General features: G+C 36.3%; 1 protein-coding gene across 1 annotated transcript; it reads left to right on the top strand.

Annotated features, from left to right (window-relative positions):
• Positions 1 to 2,498: 2,498 nt before the first annotated feature.
• On the top strand, positions 2,499 to 16,148 carry LOC306879952 (enoyl-CoA hydratase domain-containing protein 2, mitochondrial-like; the record flags this gene model as incomplete). Its single annotated transcript, XM_079433182.1, has 10 exons — positions 2,499 to 2,643; positions 2,696 to 2,724; positions 4,199 to 4,303; positions 7,073 to 7,160; positions 7,329 to 7,415; positions 10,124 to 10,216; positions 10,405 to 10,461; positions 12,850 to 13,037; positions 15,632 to 15,730; positions 15,830 to 16,148. 10 exons carry the CDS (start codon positions 2,499 to 2,501, stop codon positions 15,905 to 15,907), a joined length of 969 nt encoding a protein of 322 aa, XP_079289308.1. The 3' UTR covers positions 15,908 to 16,148.
• Positions 16,149 to 16,194: the final 46 nt, after the last annotated feature.

A 16,194-nucleotide genomic window follows, 5' to 3' on the forward strand; every position in this document is an offset into this window, starting at 1 on the left:
ATGATATCAATTTAGATGTTGATATATGTTAATAATTAAAGCACCTTGTAATATGTTTACAGAGGTATTTGATTGGTCTATGTCAATCATGCAGTTTCGTAGTAAGTGACCCATAATTTTCATTTTTGGGTGAACTATCCTTTTAAAGCCCAAAGTATACCTCAGTCATTGGACAGTGAGAAAAGCTATACATCATTACAGCGGGAGTAAGAAGACGGATTCAAGCGACGCAAAATGTCAGGGGACTCTAAACGTGTTTGGAGAGGGATTGTGGATGATTTGTTAGTTGTAGCTGATTTCTGCGATAGAAAGTCTCCTCTCAGTTATCAGGGGCTGCCGCAAAATGTGGCATTGGCATCTCGCAGCGGCACTTCAGCAATAAGTGTGTCAATATCACAGCAATGTTTCAGTGTTGACGAAATGAGTAAATCACATGCTTTACAAAAGTAACGATAAGTAGTAGATTACGTTTTGCAGTAAGACAGTAATAGGTATAACGCATTACTAATAAAATTTGGGTAGTATTATTTCTCATTGCAATCTCAGTAATGCAAGTTACAACAACATATTTTAACTCAAAATCAAGTGGTGAATTTACCAACACCGCTAAACAGCACAAGAAAAATTCTGCGGTAATACTTTGTCTATTTCCTGTTGCTGTAATTCGATGACTGCATAGACGGATTCAAAAAATGTTAGGTTGGACATAGGCTACTCCCATTATTTTCAGTTCATCTGAGAAAAAAGACGAGTGCATAGTCAAGTGCAACGTGCGACACCAAACTCTCCAGAAATAGCACGAGTAACTGAAGAAACACCTGGACTGGTGCCACAAACACTAACGATAGCCTATGTTTTCTGAATGTAATGCAGTTTGTGCTTATCTGTGTTGCGGGGTCAGAGAAGAGCGCCGCGGACAAGCAATAGAAATTAAGTTTAACTGAAAACAGCGAAATCTGTTTTCATTAAATCATAGTCTATATAGGCTATAAGGAATGAATACGCGAAATGTAGCCTATTTGACTTAAATAATTAACAAATTAACAGAACGAAAGAAAAAAAAACTGCGTAACATGACCAAACAACCAAACATATAACCGAACAAACATATAGATACACTGGTTAATTTAAATAATACAAGCTGTGCCCTTCAGCTTGAACTCGGGCCAAGCATTTGCTCATGTGAAGAGCATTATTTATTTATTTATTTATTTTTCTTCAGTGCATTAAGTACAAAGCATGGTTTACACAATAAATAGTAATGTGAATGACAGTCCTGTGGTATATAATGCTATTTTGTTGAAATGTAGTTTTTAAAATAAAAAAAGTATTACATCGAATTATGTAATTGGCCAGCGAAGGAAGTTCATGCTGCTGGAGATGCAGCCGGAAGTGCCGCTGCGAGATGCCAATGCCACATTTTGCGCCAGCCCCTGATAACTGAGAGGAGACTTTCTATCGCAGAAATCAGCTAAAACTAACAAATCATCCACAATCCCTCTCCAAGCACGTTTAGATTCCCCTGACATTTTGCGTCGCTTGAATCCGTCTTCTTACTCCCGCTGTAATGATGTATAGGTTTTCTCACTGTCCAATGACAAGGCGTGCTACATTTACAAGCGAGAGAGGGGTTGGCTCTTCAATTGATTGGTTGCTCCCACGTGTGTACTGTCCAATGGCATTTTTTAACTCGATTGACAAACGGATAAAGAAAATCATTTGGCAAAAGGACAAAGAAAACCAATTGGTAAATAGAGAAAGAAAAGTGTTTGCCAAATGCATTTTTAAAAATCGTTTTAAAATGTGCATTTAAAAATATTGATTAATGCACTTTTTATTGTTTTATTCATCTACGTTTTAAAACATTAATTAAATAAACAGTTTTAAATTCGTCTATTAATTTGTCCATTTAAAAGTGATTTATTTATATACATTTTTATGTTTGAATTATTAAATCAATAAATTGTTTTTTCATTTTATTTTTAAGTGGCATTCTTGGTCCTCCATACTGCTGTATGTTATGAAACTGACCTTCATATCCCATTATCGCCCTCTGCTGATGGTCACCTTTACACAGTGTTGTGGACACAGATTACATCTCTAATGATGTTTAAAGGGACGCGTTACAGAGGTATTTGATTGGTCTACGTCAATCATGCAGTTTCGTAGTAAGCGTCGAGTTACTATTAGTGTGTAATATGATACACACGCGAACGTTAAATATGAATGTGCACATATAAAACACATTAGACTGTTTCTCTGCAAGCGTCCAGGTGAAATGTGTAAGTTGGTTTGAGGAAGTAATGAGGAGAATAACAAGAGCAAACTTGTGTGTGTGTGGTGATGGCGTTTCTCAAAACATTCATCTCCCAAAAGGCTTATTATTAACGGCAACAACTCCGGTTTAATTCCGGGTTGCACGGTTTCAGTGTTGGCCTTAAACCAATAAGATCAGTGTTACAGTATAACCTGGTCGTGAGGATTCGCTCTCAGCCCTGATGGCAGCGCGCGGAGTGTTTGCAGCGCCGATCAAGTGTCTTTTCCCCCGGGTTTCTTTTACCCAGACCCGCTCGTGGGGCTCTGATGGGCCCATTGCAGATCGGGCTGAAGTACGGCTGAGTCGGCTTGATGGTGAAGACAACGGTAGGTGCATCAGGTAAATCACATAATACTGTGCCTGCTTGCTGGTGCATAGGCTATACAACACCTGAGTACACCTTGCAGGTATATTTGGGCCGTTACCATAACTTCCCAAACCTTCCCCAATTCTTTATGAGAAATATATGTAAGTTGCATAATAGGTTCCCAACGGTTATGGCAATTGGAAAATTATTATTGAAAAGTCAAGGAAATTGTTGCAAATTTAGGGACATGTATGTATTTATAAATCTAAATTTATGCATTTATAATTTAAGTATTACATATAATACGTATTACAATGATTGCAATAAAAAAGTATTGGCATTTACATTTAGGCATTTAGCAGATGCTTATCCAAAGGGACAATATAAGCAATCAAAACCAACAAAAGAGCAATAATATAAGTGCTGTGACTAGTCTCAGTTATCCTAATACAGTATATGTAGCAAGTTTTTATTTATTATTATTTTTTTATAAATGAAAAGAAAACAAGTAGATTGAGTAGGGAACGCTATTGTTAGAAGGCCTTTTTTTAATAATAAAATTAAATATTTAAACGAGTACGGTATTTGTTATTCCACTTTTAATTTTGGGAAGTGAAGCAATGTGACAAGCGATGTTTAAGGGAACAATGGCCAAGGAGAGATCATATCTCTTTTATCACACTACTAGCCTATATCATATATCAGCATGTCAGTATGAAGCACACAATGCTTTGACACAGGTGTGCTGCTTAATCACCTTTCATCCATTATTTCTTACACTTGTAGCCTTTTATAAGGACCCGTGAAGTGTAGTTTATTTTACACAATGAAAGTTTGGTCTCTGATCAGATTAGAAACTTTGTATTCAGGATTTATCATTTTGATAATGAAAAAAATGACTCTCTTCTGAATGTCATGCAGGTCAGTGGTTCTGAACTAATTTGTACATCAGGACCCATATTTTACTTTGGACATTGAATGGCGACCCAAGTAGCCAGGTTTTAATTTTTTTAATTGTACATAACATCAAACATCGAAGTGTACTAATATAAAAGAATATAGCTGCAAGCAGGGTTTACATTGCAAAGCACACTACAGCTTGGTCAGATTTAGTGTCTTTCTGAGAAATTTCATGGGCAAAATCCAGTCATTTCAGTAGGATTCCACGTGATTCAAGAGGGAAATTTCAAGAGAGTGAAATATTTCCTCAGGCAGATTTTGCAACAAGTTCAAATTGGGTACATGTTGAGCAACAGAAAGTTTATTGGTTGTAATGTAACTTCTTTGTGAGCTGTGCACACTATTGATATTAGACAATGGACCTGTTTTGCCTGCAAAATTTTTGCTGAAATTTACCGTGTGACAGCATAAACATGGCAAGTACATTTTAATGGTTTATTAAATCTCATATGAACAGTTCAGCCATAGTGCAATTACTTATTATTTAACTTGGCATCATTTACTGATCACAGACAGCACAGAGTAAACCAAAATAAGTTTTCAAATTATGCATGTATACAGAAAAGCCACCCGTATTTGGGTCACAGCCCACCAGTTTAGAACTGCAATCGTAGCCACAGCTTCAGTTTCTCTGTTCTCTTGTCTGGTTCGGTATAATGGAAGTGCTGATGTGTCGTGAAAGGGCAAGGAACTCTCTGGGACATGTGTTTGTGGGTCAGGTGAGTGTGCAGAAACCCCCTGTCCTACAGCATCAAACTCAAGCGTGCAGGAAGCAGAAGAGCTAGTTCATGAACTTCCTATCCACCCTTTGTTCATGTTATATGTAAATATGCCTTTTTGTTTATTTAACCCACTGATGATAGAGCCCCCAGTTCTCAGTAATCCTACTGGTGTGTTAAATTTCCACCACATGTCACAAGGAATCATTCTTTTTGTGATCTTTAGTGATAACAGATTCATATAAATTAGTGCTGTCAAACGATTAATTGCGATTAATTGCATCCAAAATAAGTTTTCAAATTATGCATGTATAAATACACACATATGCATGTATATATTTAAGAAAAATATGTTACTTTTATATATTAAATATATTTATAAATATATTTATATACAGTTGAGGTCAAAATTTTACATCCCCCTTTCAGTATCTGCAAAATGTTTACAAATTATTTTACCAAAATAAGAGGGATCATACAAAACTTCTGAACAGAATGGAGATGTGTAATTTTTTTTTATTTTGCCTAAATATATAATTTTTATTTTTATTTTTTATTTTTTTAGTACTGCCCTTCAGAGGCTACAGAAGATAGTTACATGTTTCCCAGAAGACAAAACAACAACAACAACAACAACATGCATTTTGTATGATCCCTCTTATTTTGGTAAGATAATTAACATTTTGTAGATTCTGAAAGGGGGGTGTAAACTTTTGACCTCAACTGTATTATGAATTATATGAAAATAAATATATGCATGTAAATACATGTAAATATTTTCAGTATATATACTGTATATGTGTATATTTATATATACAGGTGCATCTCAGAAAATTAGAATATGGTGAAAAAGTTTTTTTTTTTTTCTTGTAACTTATTTCGAAAAGGGAAACTTTCATATATTTTAGATTCATTACATGTAAAGGAAAACATTTCAAAAGTTTTTTTGTTTTAATTTTGATGATTAGCGCTTATAGCTAGGCCTAATGAAAGTCAAAAATCAGTATCTCAAAATATTAGAATATTTACATTTGAGTTTCATTTAATGACCATCTCTACAGTATAAATTCTGAGTATCTCTTGTTCTTTGAAACCACAATAATGGGGAACACTGCTGACTTGGCAATGGTCCAGAAGGCGATCATTTACACCCTCCACAAAGAGGGTAAGTCACAGAGGGTCATTATTGAAAGGTGTGGCTGTTCACAGAGTGCTGTATCAAAGCATATTAAATGCAAAGTTGACTGGAAGGAAGAAATTGGGTAGGAAAGGTGCACAACCAACAGGGATGACCGCAAGCTTCAGAATACTGTCAAGCAAAGCTGATTCAAACACTTGGGAGAGCTTCACAAGGAGAGGACTGAAGCTGTAGTCAGTGCAACAAGAGTCACCACGCTCAGACGTCTTCAGGAAAAGGGCTACCAAGCCACTTCTGAACCAGAGACAACGTCAGAAACATCTTACCTGGGCTAAGGAGAAAAATAACTGGACTGTTGCTCAGTGGTCCAAAGTCTTCTTTTCAGATAAAAGTAAATTTTGCATTTCATTTGGAAATCAAGGCCTGGAGTCTGGAGGAAGACTGGAGAGGCACAGAATCCAAGCTGCTTGAAGTCCAGTGTGAAGTTTCTGAAGTCAGTGATGATTTGGGGTGCCGTGACGTCTGCTGGTGTTGGTCCATTGTGTTATATCAAGTCCAAAGTCAATGCAGCCGTCTACCAGGAGATTTTGGAGCACTTTATGCTTCCATCTGCTGACAAGCTTCATGGAGATACTGATTTCCTTTTCCAGCAGGACTTTAGCACCTGCCCACAGTGCCAAAACCACTTCCAAGTGCTTTGCTGACCATGATATTACTGTGCTTGATTGGCCAGCCAACATGCCTGACCTGAACCCCATATGGAATCTATGGGATATTTTCAAGAGAAAGATGAGAAACAGTCGATCCAACAATACAGACGAGCTGAAGGCTCAATAGTGCCTCAGCAGAGCCACAGGCTGATCGCTTCCATGCCATTCCTCACTGATGCTGGAGTTTGTTCTATACGAGCCCCGACCAAGTATTGAGTGCATAAATGAACATACTTTAAAGAACTTGAACTTTTCTGTTTTGTAAATCCTTTTTTTGATTGATCTTAGGAAATATTCTAATATTTTGAGATACTGGACTTTTTTTTTTACTTTCATGAGCTGTCAGCTCTAACCATCAAAATTAAAACAAAAAAACTTTTGAAATGTTTTACTTTAGATGTAATGAATCTAAAATATATATGAAAGTTTCACTTTTTGAAATAAGTTACAAGAACAAATTTACTTTTTCACCATATTCTAATTTTCTGAGATGCACCTGTACATAATAAATATACACAGCACACAATTAATCGTTTGACAGCACTAATATAAATAAATAAGCACGTTTTAAAGAATATATGGTATAACTGTGTACATATAGTGTTCAACGTGCAACCAATCGCTGGAATGGTTTTTAAACATTAACTTAACCTGAGTAACAGATGTCCCATTTTATGTCTATTTTCTTCTTTCTGTTCCCAGAAAGCAGTGTAAGAACTCTTTTTTTAACGTATTTGATCAGTTTATCAAAAGAAAGTCTGGCAAAAGTGTGTCAGGCCTTAAATAAATACCAGTGTACAAAGACAAAAATAAATCAGGCCTATATCTCCTGGAATTCTGCCTCAAATCAGTATCTTCTATTTTTTTTTTTATATCTTTTTCTGTCTATATGTGCATCAATATCTGTCTCTCTGTGTGTAGATGAGAGAGCTGGTGTCATCTTTGCATCATGACGCAGCGGTTCGTGTGGTGATCTTCAAGAGTTTGATACCTGATGTCTTTTGTGCAGGTTTGTAAAGGAATCTGTCACACGAAACCAAAGACAGCATTGACGACCTACTTTTGAAGATGTTGTAATTTTTTAAATAATGCTGTTGTTTTACAGGAAATATCAGCATAATAAAGAGGAGCCGAAGCAGGTATTTGCATATGTCATAGTCTTTTCATTTGTTGATAGGTGCAGATCTTAAGGAGAGAGCTCAGATGAGTAACCCTGAGGCAGAGCTGTTTGTACATGGCCTACGAACACTAATGAATGACATCGGTGAGACATAAGGGTGATGTTTCTCATGAATATTGCAAAATGACTATAATCCTGCTCAGAAAGTGATGATGCAGAACTCTGAATTCTAATTGTTTCCCAGCTGCAAATTATGGCTGGAGGTGAGAATTATTGGATATGCATAATAATAAACACACAATAGGTGCATTTTCTCTGTGCCCTCAATTTTTGCATAGCTTTGCCTGTAACATTTAGAAAAATGCTACTGTTTTATAAGCAGGTTGAGAGAATATTCTGACAGAAATGAGTGATTATACAATGGTGTGAAATGCTTCTAATTTTAAACATTTAAAATATATATACTTTTTCATTACAAACAATTTTATCAGCATAAGTTGAATTAAAAAATGAACATGATTATAGAAATTTCTTAGTATAATGTGGTATTTTCTTCAGTTTCATTTTAATAATCGTAAACACATGTATCTGTGTAACACAAATGCATGCAATCCAGTTACTACTGTATTTTCTCCCATTACAAAAAATGTAACACTCCATAATTGCGTCACCCAGGAAGTGACATCAATTGGACCCTTTCTACAGCACGACAGGAAGACAAGTAAATTAATGCTCAATTTTTACACAGATTGTTTTATTGACAGCAATTAGCAAGCTTAAAAAAGCTTTAAACACTGAGAATAATAAAGAATTTTTTATTGAGCACCAAAATCTGCATATTTCAGGGATTTCTGAAGGATCATGTGACTGGAGCGATGATGCTGAAAATTCAGCTTTGCATCATAGGAATAAATTACATTTTAAAAAAGTTTTGTATTTTGAATTGTAAGTTGAATTGTATTGATGATTGAGCAAAGGCAGCTGTGAAAATAAATCTGCATTGTTTATCCTTTTTATCTTTCACTCAAAAAAATTCACAAAATTCCAACCTATCATTGAAGTAAAACAATTGAAAGTGGGGGGAAAATCTCATTGTGAAATAAATGCTTTCTCTAGTTCATTTTGGCCACAATTATTGGCACCCAATTATTGCAACGTCCTTTTCCCAAGATAACAGCTCTGAGTTTTCTCCTGTAATGCATGAAGAGTTTGGAGAACACCTGATAAGAGATCAGAGACCATTTTCTTCATACAGAATCTCTCCAGATCCTTCAGATTCACAGCTCCATGTTAGTACTTCTTCAGTTCACCTCACTCATTTCTGTAGTGTTCAGGTCAGAGGACAGGGACAGCCATGGTAAAAGATTCATTTTGTGCTCAGTGACCCATTTTTATGTTTATTTTGGATTGTTGTCCCAGTGGAAGATCCAAACACGGCCCATTATAATATTTCTAACCGAGGCAGTCAGGTTTTGATTTTTTTATCTATTGGTATTTGATAGAATCCATGATGCCATGCATCTGAACAAGATGTTCAGGACCTCTATACCCTATTTAACTGTGGACATGGGGTACTTTTTTATGCCTGTTTGTACTAAACTCATCTAGTGGGTTTGCTGCCAAAAAACTCTTTTTTTAGATTCATCTGACCATAGAAGCCAGTGCCATTTGAAGTTCCAGTCATGTCTGGCAACTGAATTTGCTGGAGTTTGTTTTTGGATGAGCGAGGAGAGTTTTCCTTGAAACCCTCCCGAACAACATGTGGTGATGTTGATTGATATATATATATATATATATATATATATATATATATATATATATATATTTATATTTATTATTATTATATATATATATATATATATATATATATATATATTTTTTTTTTTTTTTTCTGCAATTCTCCAGCTGTGGTCCTTCAAGAGTCTTTAGCCACTCAAACTCTCCTCCTCACCGTGCATTAGGACGATAGACACACGGCAGATTTGTAACATCTTTAGTTGTTTGGAACTTCTTAATTATTGCCCTGATGGTGGAAATGGGGATTTTCAATGCTTTAACTTTTCTTACAGCCACTTTCTATTTTGTGATGCTCAAAAATCTTGTTCTGCACGTCAGAACTATATTCTTAGGTTTTACTCCTTGTGATGGATGATTAAGGGAATTTGGCCTTTGTGTTCCTCATATTTATAATCCTGTGGAACAGGAAGTCATGGCTGGATAATTTCATGCTCCAAGTCACCCTGGTGTGCTAAAAAATGTAAATATGAATAGGAATATACTTCAGAGATATTTTAATTTAAGAATTTCTAGGGGTGCCAATAATTGTGGCCAACATTCATTGTTGAAAAATATTTATTTCATCATGAGATTTTCTCCCCACTTTCAATTGTTTTACTTCAATGATGGCTTAGAATTTTGTGTATTTTTTTTTGAGTGAAAGATCAAAAGGATAAACAATGCAGATTTATTTTCACAGCCGCCTTTGCTCATATTTATCAAGGGTGCCAATATTAGTGGAGGGCACTGTATATATACGTGTGTGTGCATATATATATATATATATATATATATATATATATATATATATATATATATATACAGTACACACACACACATATATACATATATAAAAAACATTTTTCCTAACTTTTCAAGTAACTTTTCTGTTATTTCCAGGTTTCCAATTACCTTTTGAATCCCAGTTTTTCCAACGTGTCCCCTCTTTATATAAGTGTGTCAGCACTGAACACATTCAGCTGAGTGTTGAGAGGTCCAGCTGTTTGAAGCCTTCTCTCATTAATGTGATCTATGACCTGTCTGATCCGTGTGTGTGTGTGTCCATTATGTGCCAGCTGCGCTGCCCATGCCAACCATCGCAGCAGTGGACGGCTTTGCTCTCGGGGGTGGTTTGGAATTGGCTCTGGCGTGTGACCTTCGCACTGCAGGTGAGCGGCTGCTCTGACCCTCTGGGAGTAGATCACGACAGGTATCACGGCTGCGGGTGTGGGTTTGCGTGATTTGTAGTCATTCTGTTTGGCACGTCATGGAGTGGGGAATCTCTGCGGTCACGGCATGCGGAGGAGGCTGGGTCCTTCATCTGACCTTTTTCTGTGATTGTGTGTGTGTTTTGCAGCACATTCAGCTCAGATGGGCCTGATTGAAACTACACGAGGATTACTACCAGGGGCTGGTGAGATAAATTAATGAATAGATAGGGCGACTGAAATAACAAGACAAAAAGACAGCTAGATGGCAGTCCCATTACAGAAAAGAGAGATGGATAAACAGGAAGTTAACAGACATAACAGGACAGATAGACTTAAATGGAAGAGTGAAACAACAAATTTTGAAAAGCTTATACAATCTCTTTATACTTAAACATGTCATTTTGAAACATAAACACAATAATAAAATGAAAACATATGAAAAAACGTTTAGTCCATGTGTTGCAGAACATGTTGCAGTCTACACAGATGAAAACAAATGCCCTTGTATGACTGTGGTTCTTCTGTGGAACTTAAAGATATTTTGAAAAATGTTTAGTGTTTATTGTCCATACCAGGGTTATTATAGTAAGCTAAAACTGAATCTAAAAAAATAATGTTTAATTAAACATTAACTAAAAAAAATCATTTAATTTAGTTTAACCTGATGTACAAAAATGATCCATCCATCCATCCATCCATCACTAATGAGAAAAATGAAAATAAAACAGTTTTTTAATATGTAATATATTTTTCATTATTTTTATTTATTTTATACTTTTTTTTTTTTATATACATGTGTATATATACATACAGTGCCTTGCGAAAGTATTCATACCCCTTATTGTTTTTCATGTTTTATGTTGCTGCCTTATGTTAAACTGCTTTAAATTACTTTTTCCCCCCACATCAATCTGCACTCCATACACTATAATGGTAAAGCAAAAAAAAAAAAAGGTTTTTAACATCTTTGCAAATTTATTAAAAATAAAAAACTTAAATGATTCCATTGCATAAGTACTCATACCCTTATCTGGGACAGTTGTAATTTAGCTCAGGAGCATTCATATTGCTTGTAGGTGTTACTAGACTTTAAGTGAAGGTAACCTGTGGCAAATTCAATTGAATGAGTATGATTTGGAAAGGCACACACGTCTTAATAAAACGTCCAACAGCTGATAATCCATATCAGAGCAAAAACCAAGCCCTGGGGTCAAAAGAACTGTCTGTAGAGCTCAGAAACAAGTTTGCGTCAAGCCACACATCTGGGGAATAGTTCAGAAAAATATTCTGCTTCATTGAAGGGTCACAGGAGCATGTAGTCTCTGTTACCCTTAATGGAAGAAGTTTGAAACAACCACAATTCTTCTTAGAGCTGGCCTCCTGGCCAAACTGAGCAATTGATGGAGAAGGGCTTTGGCTAGAGTGGTGACGAAGAACCTGAAGGTCAGTCTAGTTGATCTCCATGATCCTATGTGGAGATAGGAGAAATCTACAGAAGAACAAACATCACTGCAACACTCCACCGAACTGGGCTTTATGGCGGTGTGGCCAAACTCAATCCTCTCCTCAGTGAAGACAAAAGAAAACACTTGGAATTTACAAAAAAGCACCTAAAGGACCCTCAGACTCTGAGAAACAAGATTCTCTGGTCTGATGAACCTCAATTCTAAGCATCATGTTTGAAGGGAACCAGCTTTGCAGAGTACCATCCCAAAACTAAAGTGTGCTGATAGCAGCCTCATGTTTATCAGCAGCAGGGACTGAGGGACTCATCAAAATAGAAGAAAAGCTCAATGCACCAAAATATTGAGATGAGACTTAATGAAAACCCAGTCCAGAGCATTCAGAACCTCAGACTGGGCAGAAGGTTCACCTTCCAACAGGACAATGACCCTAAGCACACAGCAAGAGTGGCTTATAGACAACTCTGTGAATGTCTTTGAGTGGCCCAGCCACAGTCTGGACTTGAACCCAATCAAATAAATTCTGGAGAAAGCTGAAAATGTGTGTCCGCCCCCATCCAACCTGAAAGAGCTTGAGAGGTGAAGAGGCGAGGATAAGAATAGCAGATAATTGCCAAATGATGATGAGCAAAGCTTGTCGTATCAAACAAAAAAAAAGACTTGAGACTGTAAAGGTGCTTCAGCTAAATATTTAGTTAAGATTATGAATACTTATGCAATGTACTTATTTGTTTTTTTATTTTTAATAAATTTAAGAAGTTGTGACAATTCTGTTTTTGCTTTGTCAATGATATGGTGTATGGAGTGCAGATTGATGTGAAAAAAAAGTCATTTAAAGCAGTTTAGCATAAGGCAGTAGCATAACAAAATGTGAAAAAATGAAGGTCATTACATACATTAGCAAGGCACTGTATAATATACACACATTTATATACATATAATAATACACACACACACACACACATATATATAATGTAATGTTACATATCAAAATGATAAATTTTAAGCTTCAGTAAAACAAAGTACAAAGAACCAATTTTGTTGTAAACTGGAACACTTAATGTAGTGTGTCTGAATACATTTTAAAGGCATCATAACTAAACCATAATTTTTGTGTATGTATATCAGGAGGCAGTCAAAGGTTGCCCCGGACAGTTGGCTTTGCCATCGCAAAGGAGCTGATTTTTACAGGCCGGCGTGTCGGGGGTGAACGGGCTGCAGAGTTGGGGCTGGTAAACCGCTCCGTGCCACAGAACCAGACAGGAGACGCAGCCCACAAAGAGGCTCTTAGTCTCGCACGAGAGATCCTGCCTCAGGTGAGTCTGCAGGACATTTCCATCCACATTTACTTCTTCTCTCAGTCTTAGACACTTTCTCTTCTCTTCTACTGTCTCAATGAATTACACTCTCCCCCAGATTATACATAAATATGAATTCGAGTAATTTTTGTTTTTTTTTGCAGGGTTTTTCATTATTTAACAAGTGTAGCTCATAGATACGATTTTTATACATGTATGTTTACATTCACGTTTGTATGTTTTTGTGGCTATGAAATTGTTGTCATACTAGTTTAGTTGTACCCCCAGGCATTTCATTGTGTACGTGTGCTTTAATCTCATTTGTGTCATGTGACACAGTAGTCACAGCGAGCGTCTCCCATCATGACTCAAGTCGACAGGCTGACCATGAATATGTATGGCCTGAAGACAGACCTGGCTCAAATGTGCCATCACAGTCTGCCCTCAGGCCCACTAGTGTCCAGAGCACACAATTAATACAATAAACAACGTAATGGTACAGAAGACACGTGCGTAATCGACTGCATGACCTTGTTATTCATTGCCTTTGGAGCAAACCTGAAAATACGTGTCATATCATCGTCATTATATGACTTGGCATGTGGATTTGTGGAACTGGAATCTTCTGTACTGAACTAAACTGTCTCGTGACAATGAGAACATCCTGCTTTTCTGGTTTTCCCTGTGCTTGGCAAGTCATTATATTAGATTAAAATGAAGATGGCCTATTTAGGTCAGTGTGGGAACGTCATTCAGACACGTCATGGTACAATAACTTATGTCAGCACTTCTGCCCACCTGACTTCACTGTGTCATGATTATGTGACTGTGTGTCTTAGACGGATACAGTGCAGATTTTACAGATGCAGTGAAAGATAATAAACAAAGGCCTTACATTATACCGTTTCAGAAATGAATACTTTTATATTCAGCAAGGATGCATTTAATTGATTGACAGTAAATATATTTACCTTGATACAAATAATTAATATTTCGAATAAATGCTGTTATTTTGAACTTTCTATTTATCAGAGAATCCTGAAAAAATGTATCACAGTTTCACAAATGTATCACAAATCAGCATGTTGGAATGATTTCTAAAGGGTCATGTGATACTGAAGACTGGAGTAATGATGCTGAAAATTCAGCTTTGCATCACAGGAATAAATTACATTTTTAAATCTATAAGAATAACAAAAAAACTTACTTTAAATGGTTATAATATTTTGCAATATTACTGTATTTTTGATCAAATAAATGCTGCCTTGGTGACATTATAAAAGTATTAGTTTTATTATTTCTGTGGCTTTGGTTTTCTGTTAACTTTTCTATCCATAAGGTAGCCCATTTTAAAGAGACCGCAGGGGGAGGGGTTGAATTGATGTGATATCATGTTGTTACTCTGGTTTGTATATTGTTGTTAAAAAAAGTATTATTTTTGTACTACTTGCCAAAATTCCTGTTTCTGTTGTTCATAAGTGGTGTTAAAGCTACAACAAAAAACTAAAAATAAAACAAAACATAAACCGAATAAAGTATTATTAATCTTCATCGCTCAAAATTTGAAGGACCGGTATTGACGATAATACACATTTGACAAAATTTCCAAGGTATTTTAACATTAACATTTGTGGAAAACACAGTAATCAAAATTAGAGAACAGTAACTACTGTAGCACGAAAGATTGCAACTAAAATATTGAAGGGTTACAGCTGTCCGAAATTAGTAGGAAGTTAGTTTCTAGTTTCTCTACACAGCGCTGGTGTGATCTTGGTCCACTCTTCTTCCAGTCTCTTCCATAGTTTGGTGACTGTAGTGGGCTTCTTTGGCATAACTTTGTCGCCAAGGATTTTCCAGAGATTTTCAGTCGGGTTTAGATCAAGACTCTGGGCCGGCCATTTCATTATTTCAATGTTCTTAGCTTCAAGGAACTGCTTTATCTGCACTTTCAGTCCTGCTTCTCTTAAACGTCCCAAGACAGATCTAGACCCTGTTCAGAAGTGAACTGGCAAGCAATTCCAGCTGCAGTGTTGAACCGATTCGCCATTGAGAGTCTCTGCATTATCCTGTCTTCTCATGCATTTGTCTTAAGTGGACGACATGAAATGGTGTCATTGTAAAGCTGCAGTATTGTAGAAATCACAGATTTGGAACGACCAGCTTCTCTTGCAGTGGCTGAAAGTGATGTCGTTTTGGCCTTCATTTGGACAATCTCCTGTCGCAGGGTTTCAGTCACCTTAGAACAGCCCGCCATCTTACAATCTCAGGGAAAATTAGAGGAATGCTGCCCGTTAAATAAGGTTTGTCAAGAAAATTAGGAAAATAACACCAGGTGCCAGATTAACACCAACAACTTTGGAGGTATCTGAAAAGCCATGTTTATAACCATCTCATTTAAGTTTTTTATACTGTGCTTCAGAGTAAAATTAGTTTATGAAATATTTTTTTAAAAACTGCCCTTCTACTCCGATTAGGATAACTTCAAAAAGGACTAAGCAGTGACGTTGAAATTTAGAAAACTGTAGGCTCTCTAATTTTGATGTCCACTGTACATAACAGAAAATAAAAAAGTTTTAAACAGGAAATTTGTTTTTGTCTTCCGTTCTCCCCAGGCCCCGATTGCCGTGCGAATGGCTAAAGTAGCCATGAATCGAGGCGCTGAGGTGGACATCTCTTCAGGAATGGCTATTGAGGGAATGTGTTACGCCAGGGTGAGTTATACATAAACCATATGAATCAAATCTGCACTACTTCATTGTGTTGCAGTATTTTGTGTGCTTGGTTTGACTACATGTTTTATGGTTTCTCAGCTCATTCCTACACGGGACAGACAAGAGGGCATGGCTGCGTTTATAGAGAAGAGGCCTCCAAGGTACATTGGAGAGTGAATGTCTGAAGGTTTTAAACCTACATAACTTGTTTCAAATCTACATGTACTACAGTACAAACACGTTGTACTTGTGTTACTACACTGTAATCAGTGTTGGGTTTCAATTTCCTTAGAAATCTGAGCTTTGTAATGCCTGAAAATAACTACCAGAAATAATTTAAAACTTTGTCACGTTGTCACTCAACATGTTTCTGGATATACAATTTTCTCTCCATTATGAAAATACAAGTAAAATACTTAAAAAAAAAAAAAAAAAAAAAAAAGTAATAAAAAAATTGTGATAGT

The sequence above is a fragment of the Barbus barbus genome, assembly GCF_936440315.1.
Source record: "Barbus barbus genome assembly, chromosome: 14".
Classification (NCBI taxonomy): Eukaryota; Metazoa; Chordata; class Actinopteri; order Cypriniformes; family Cyprinidae; genus Barbus; species Barbus barbus.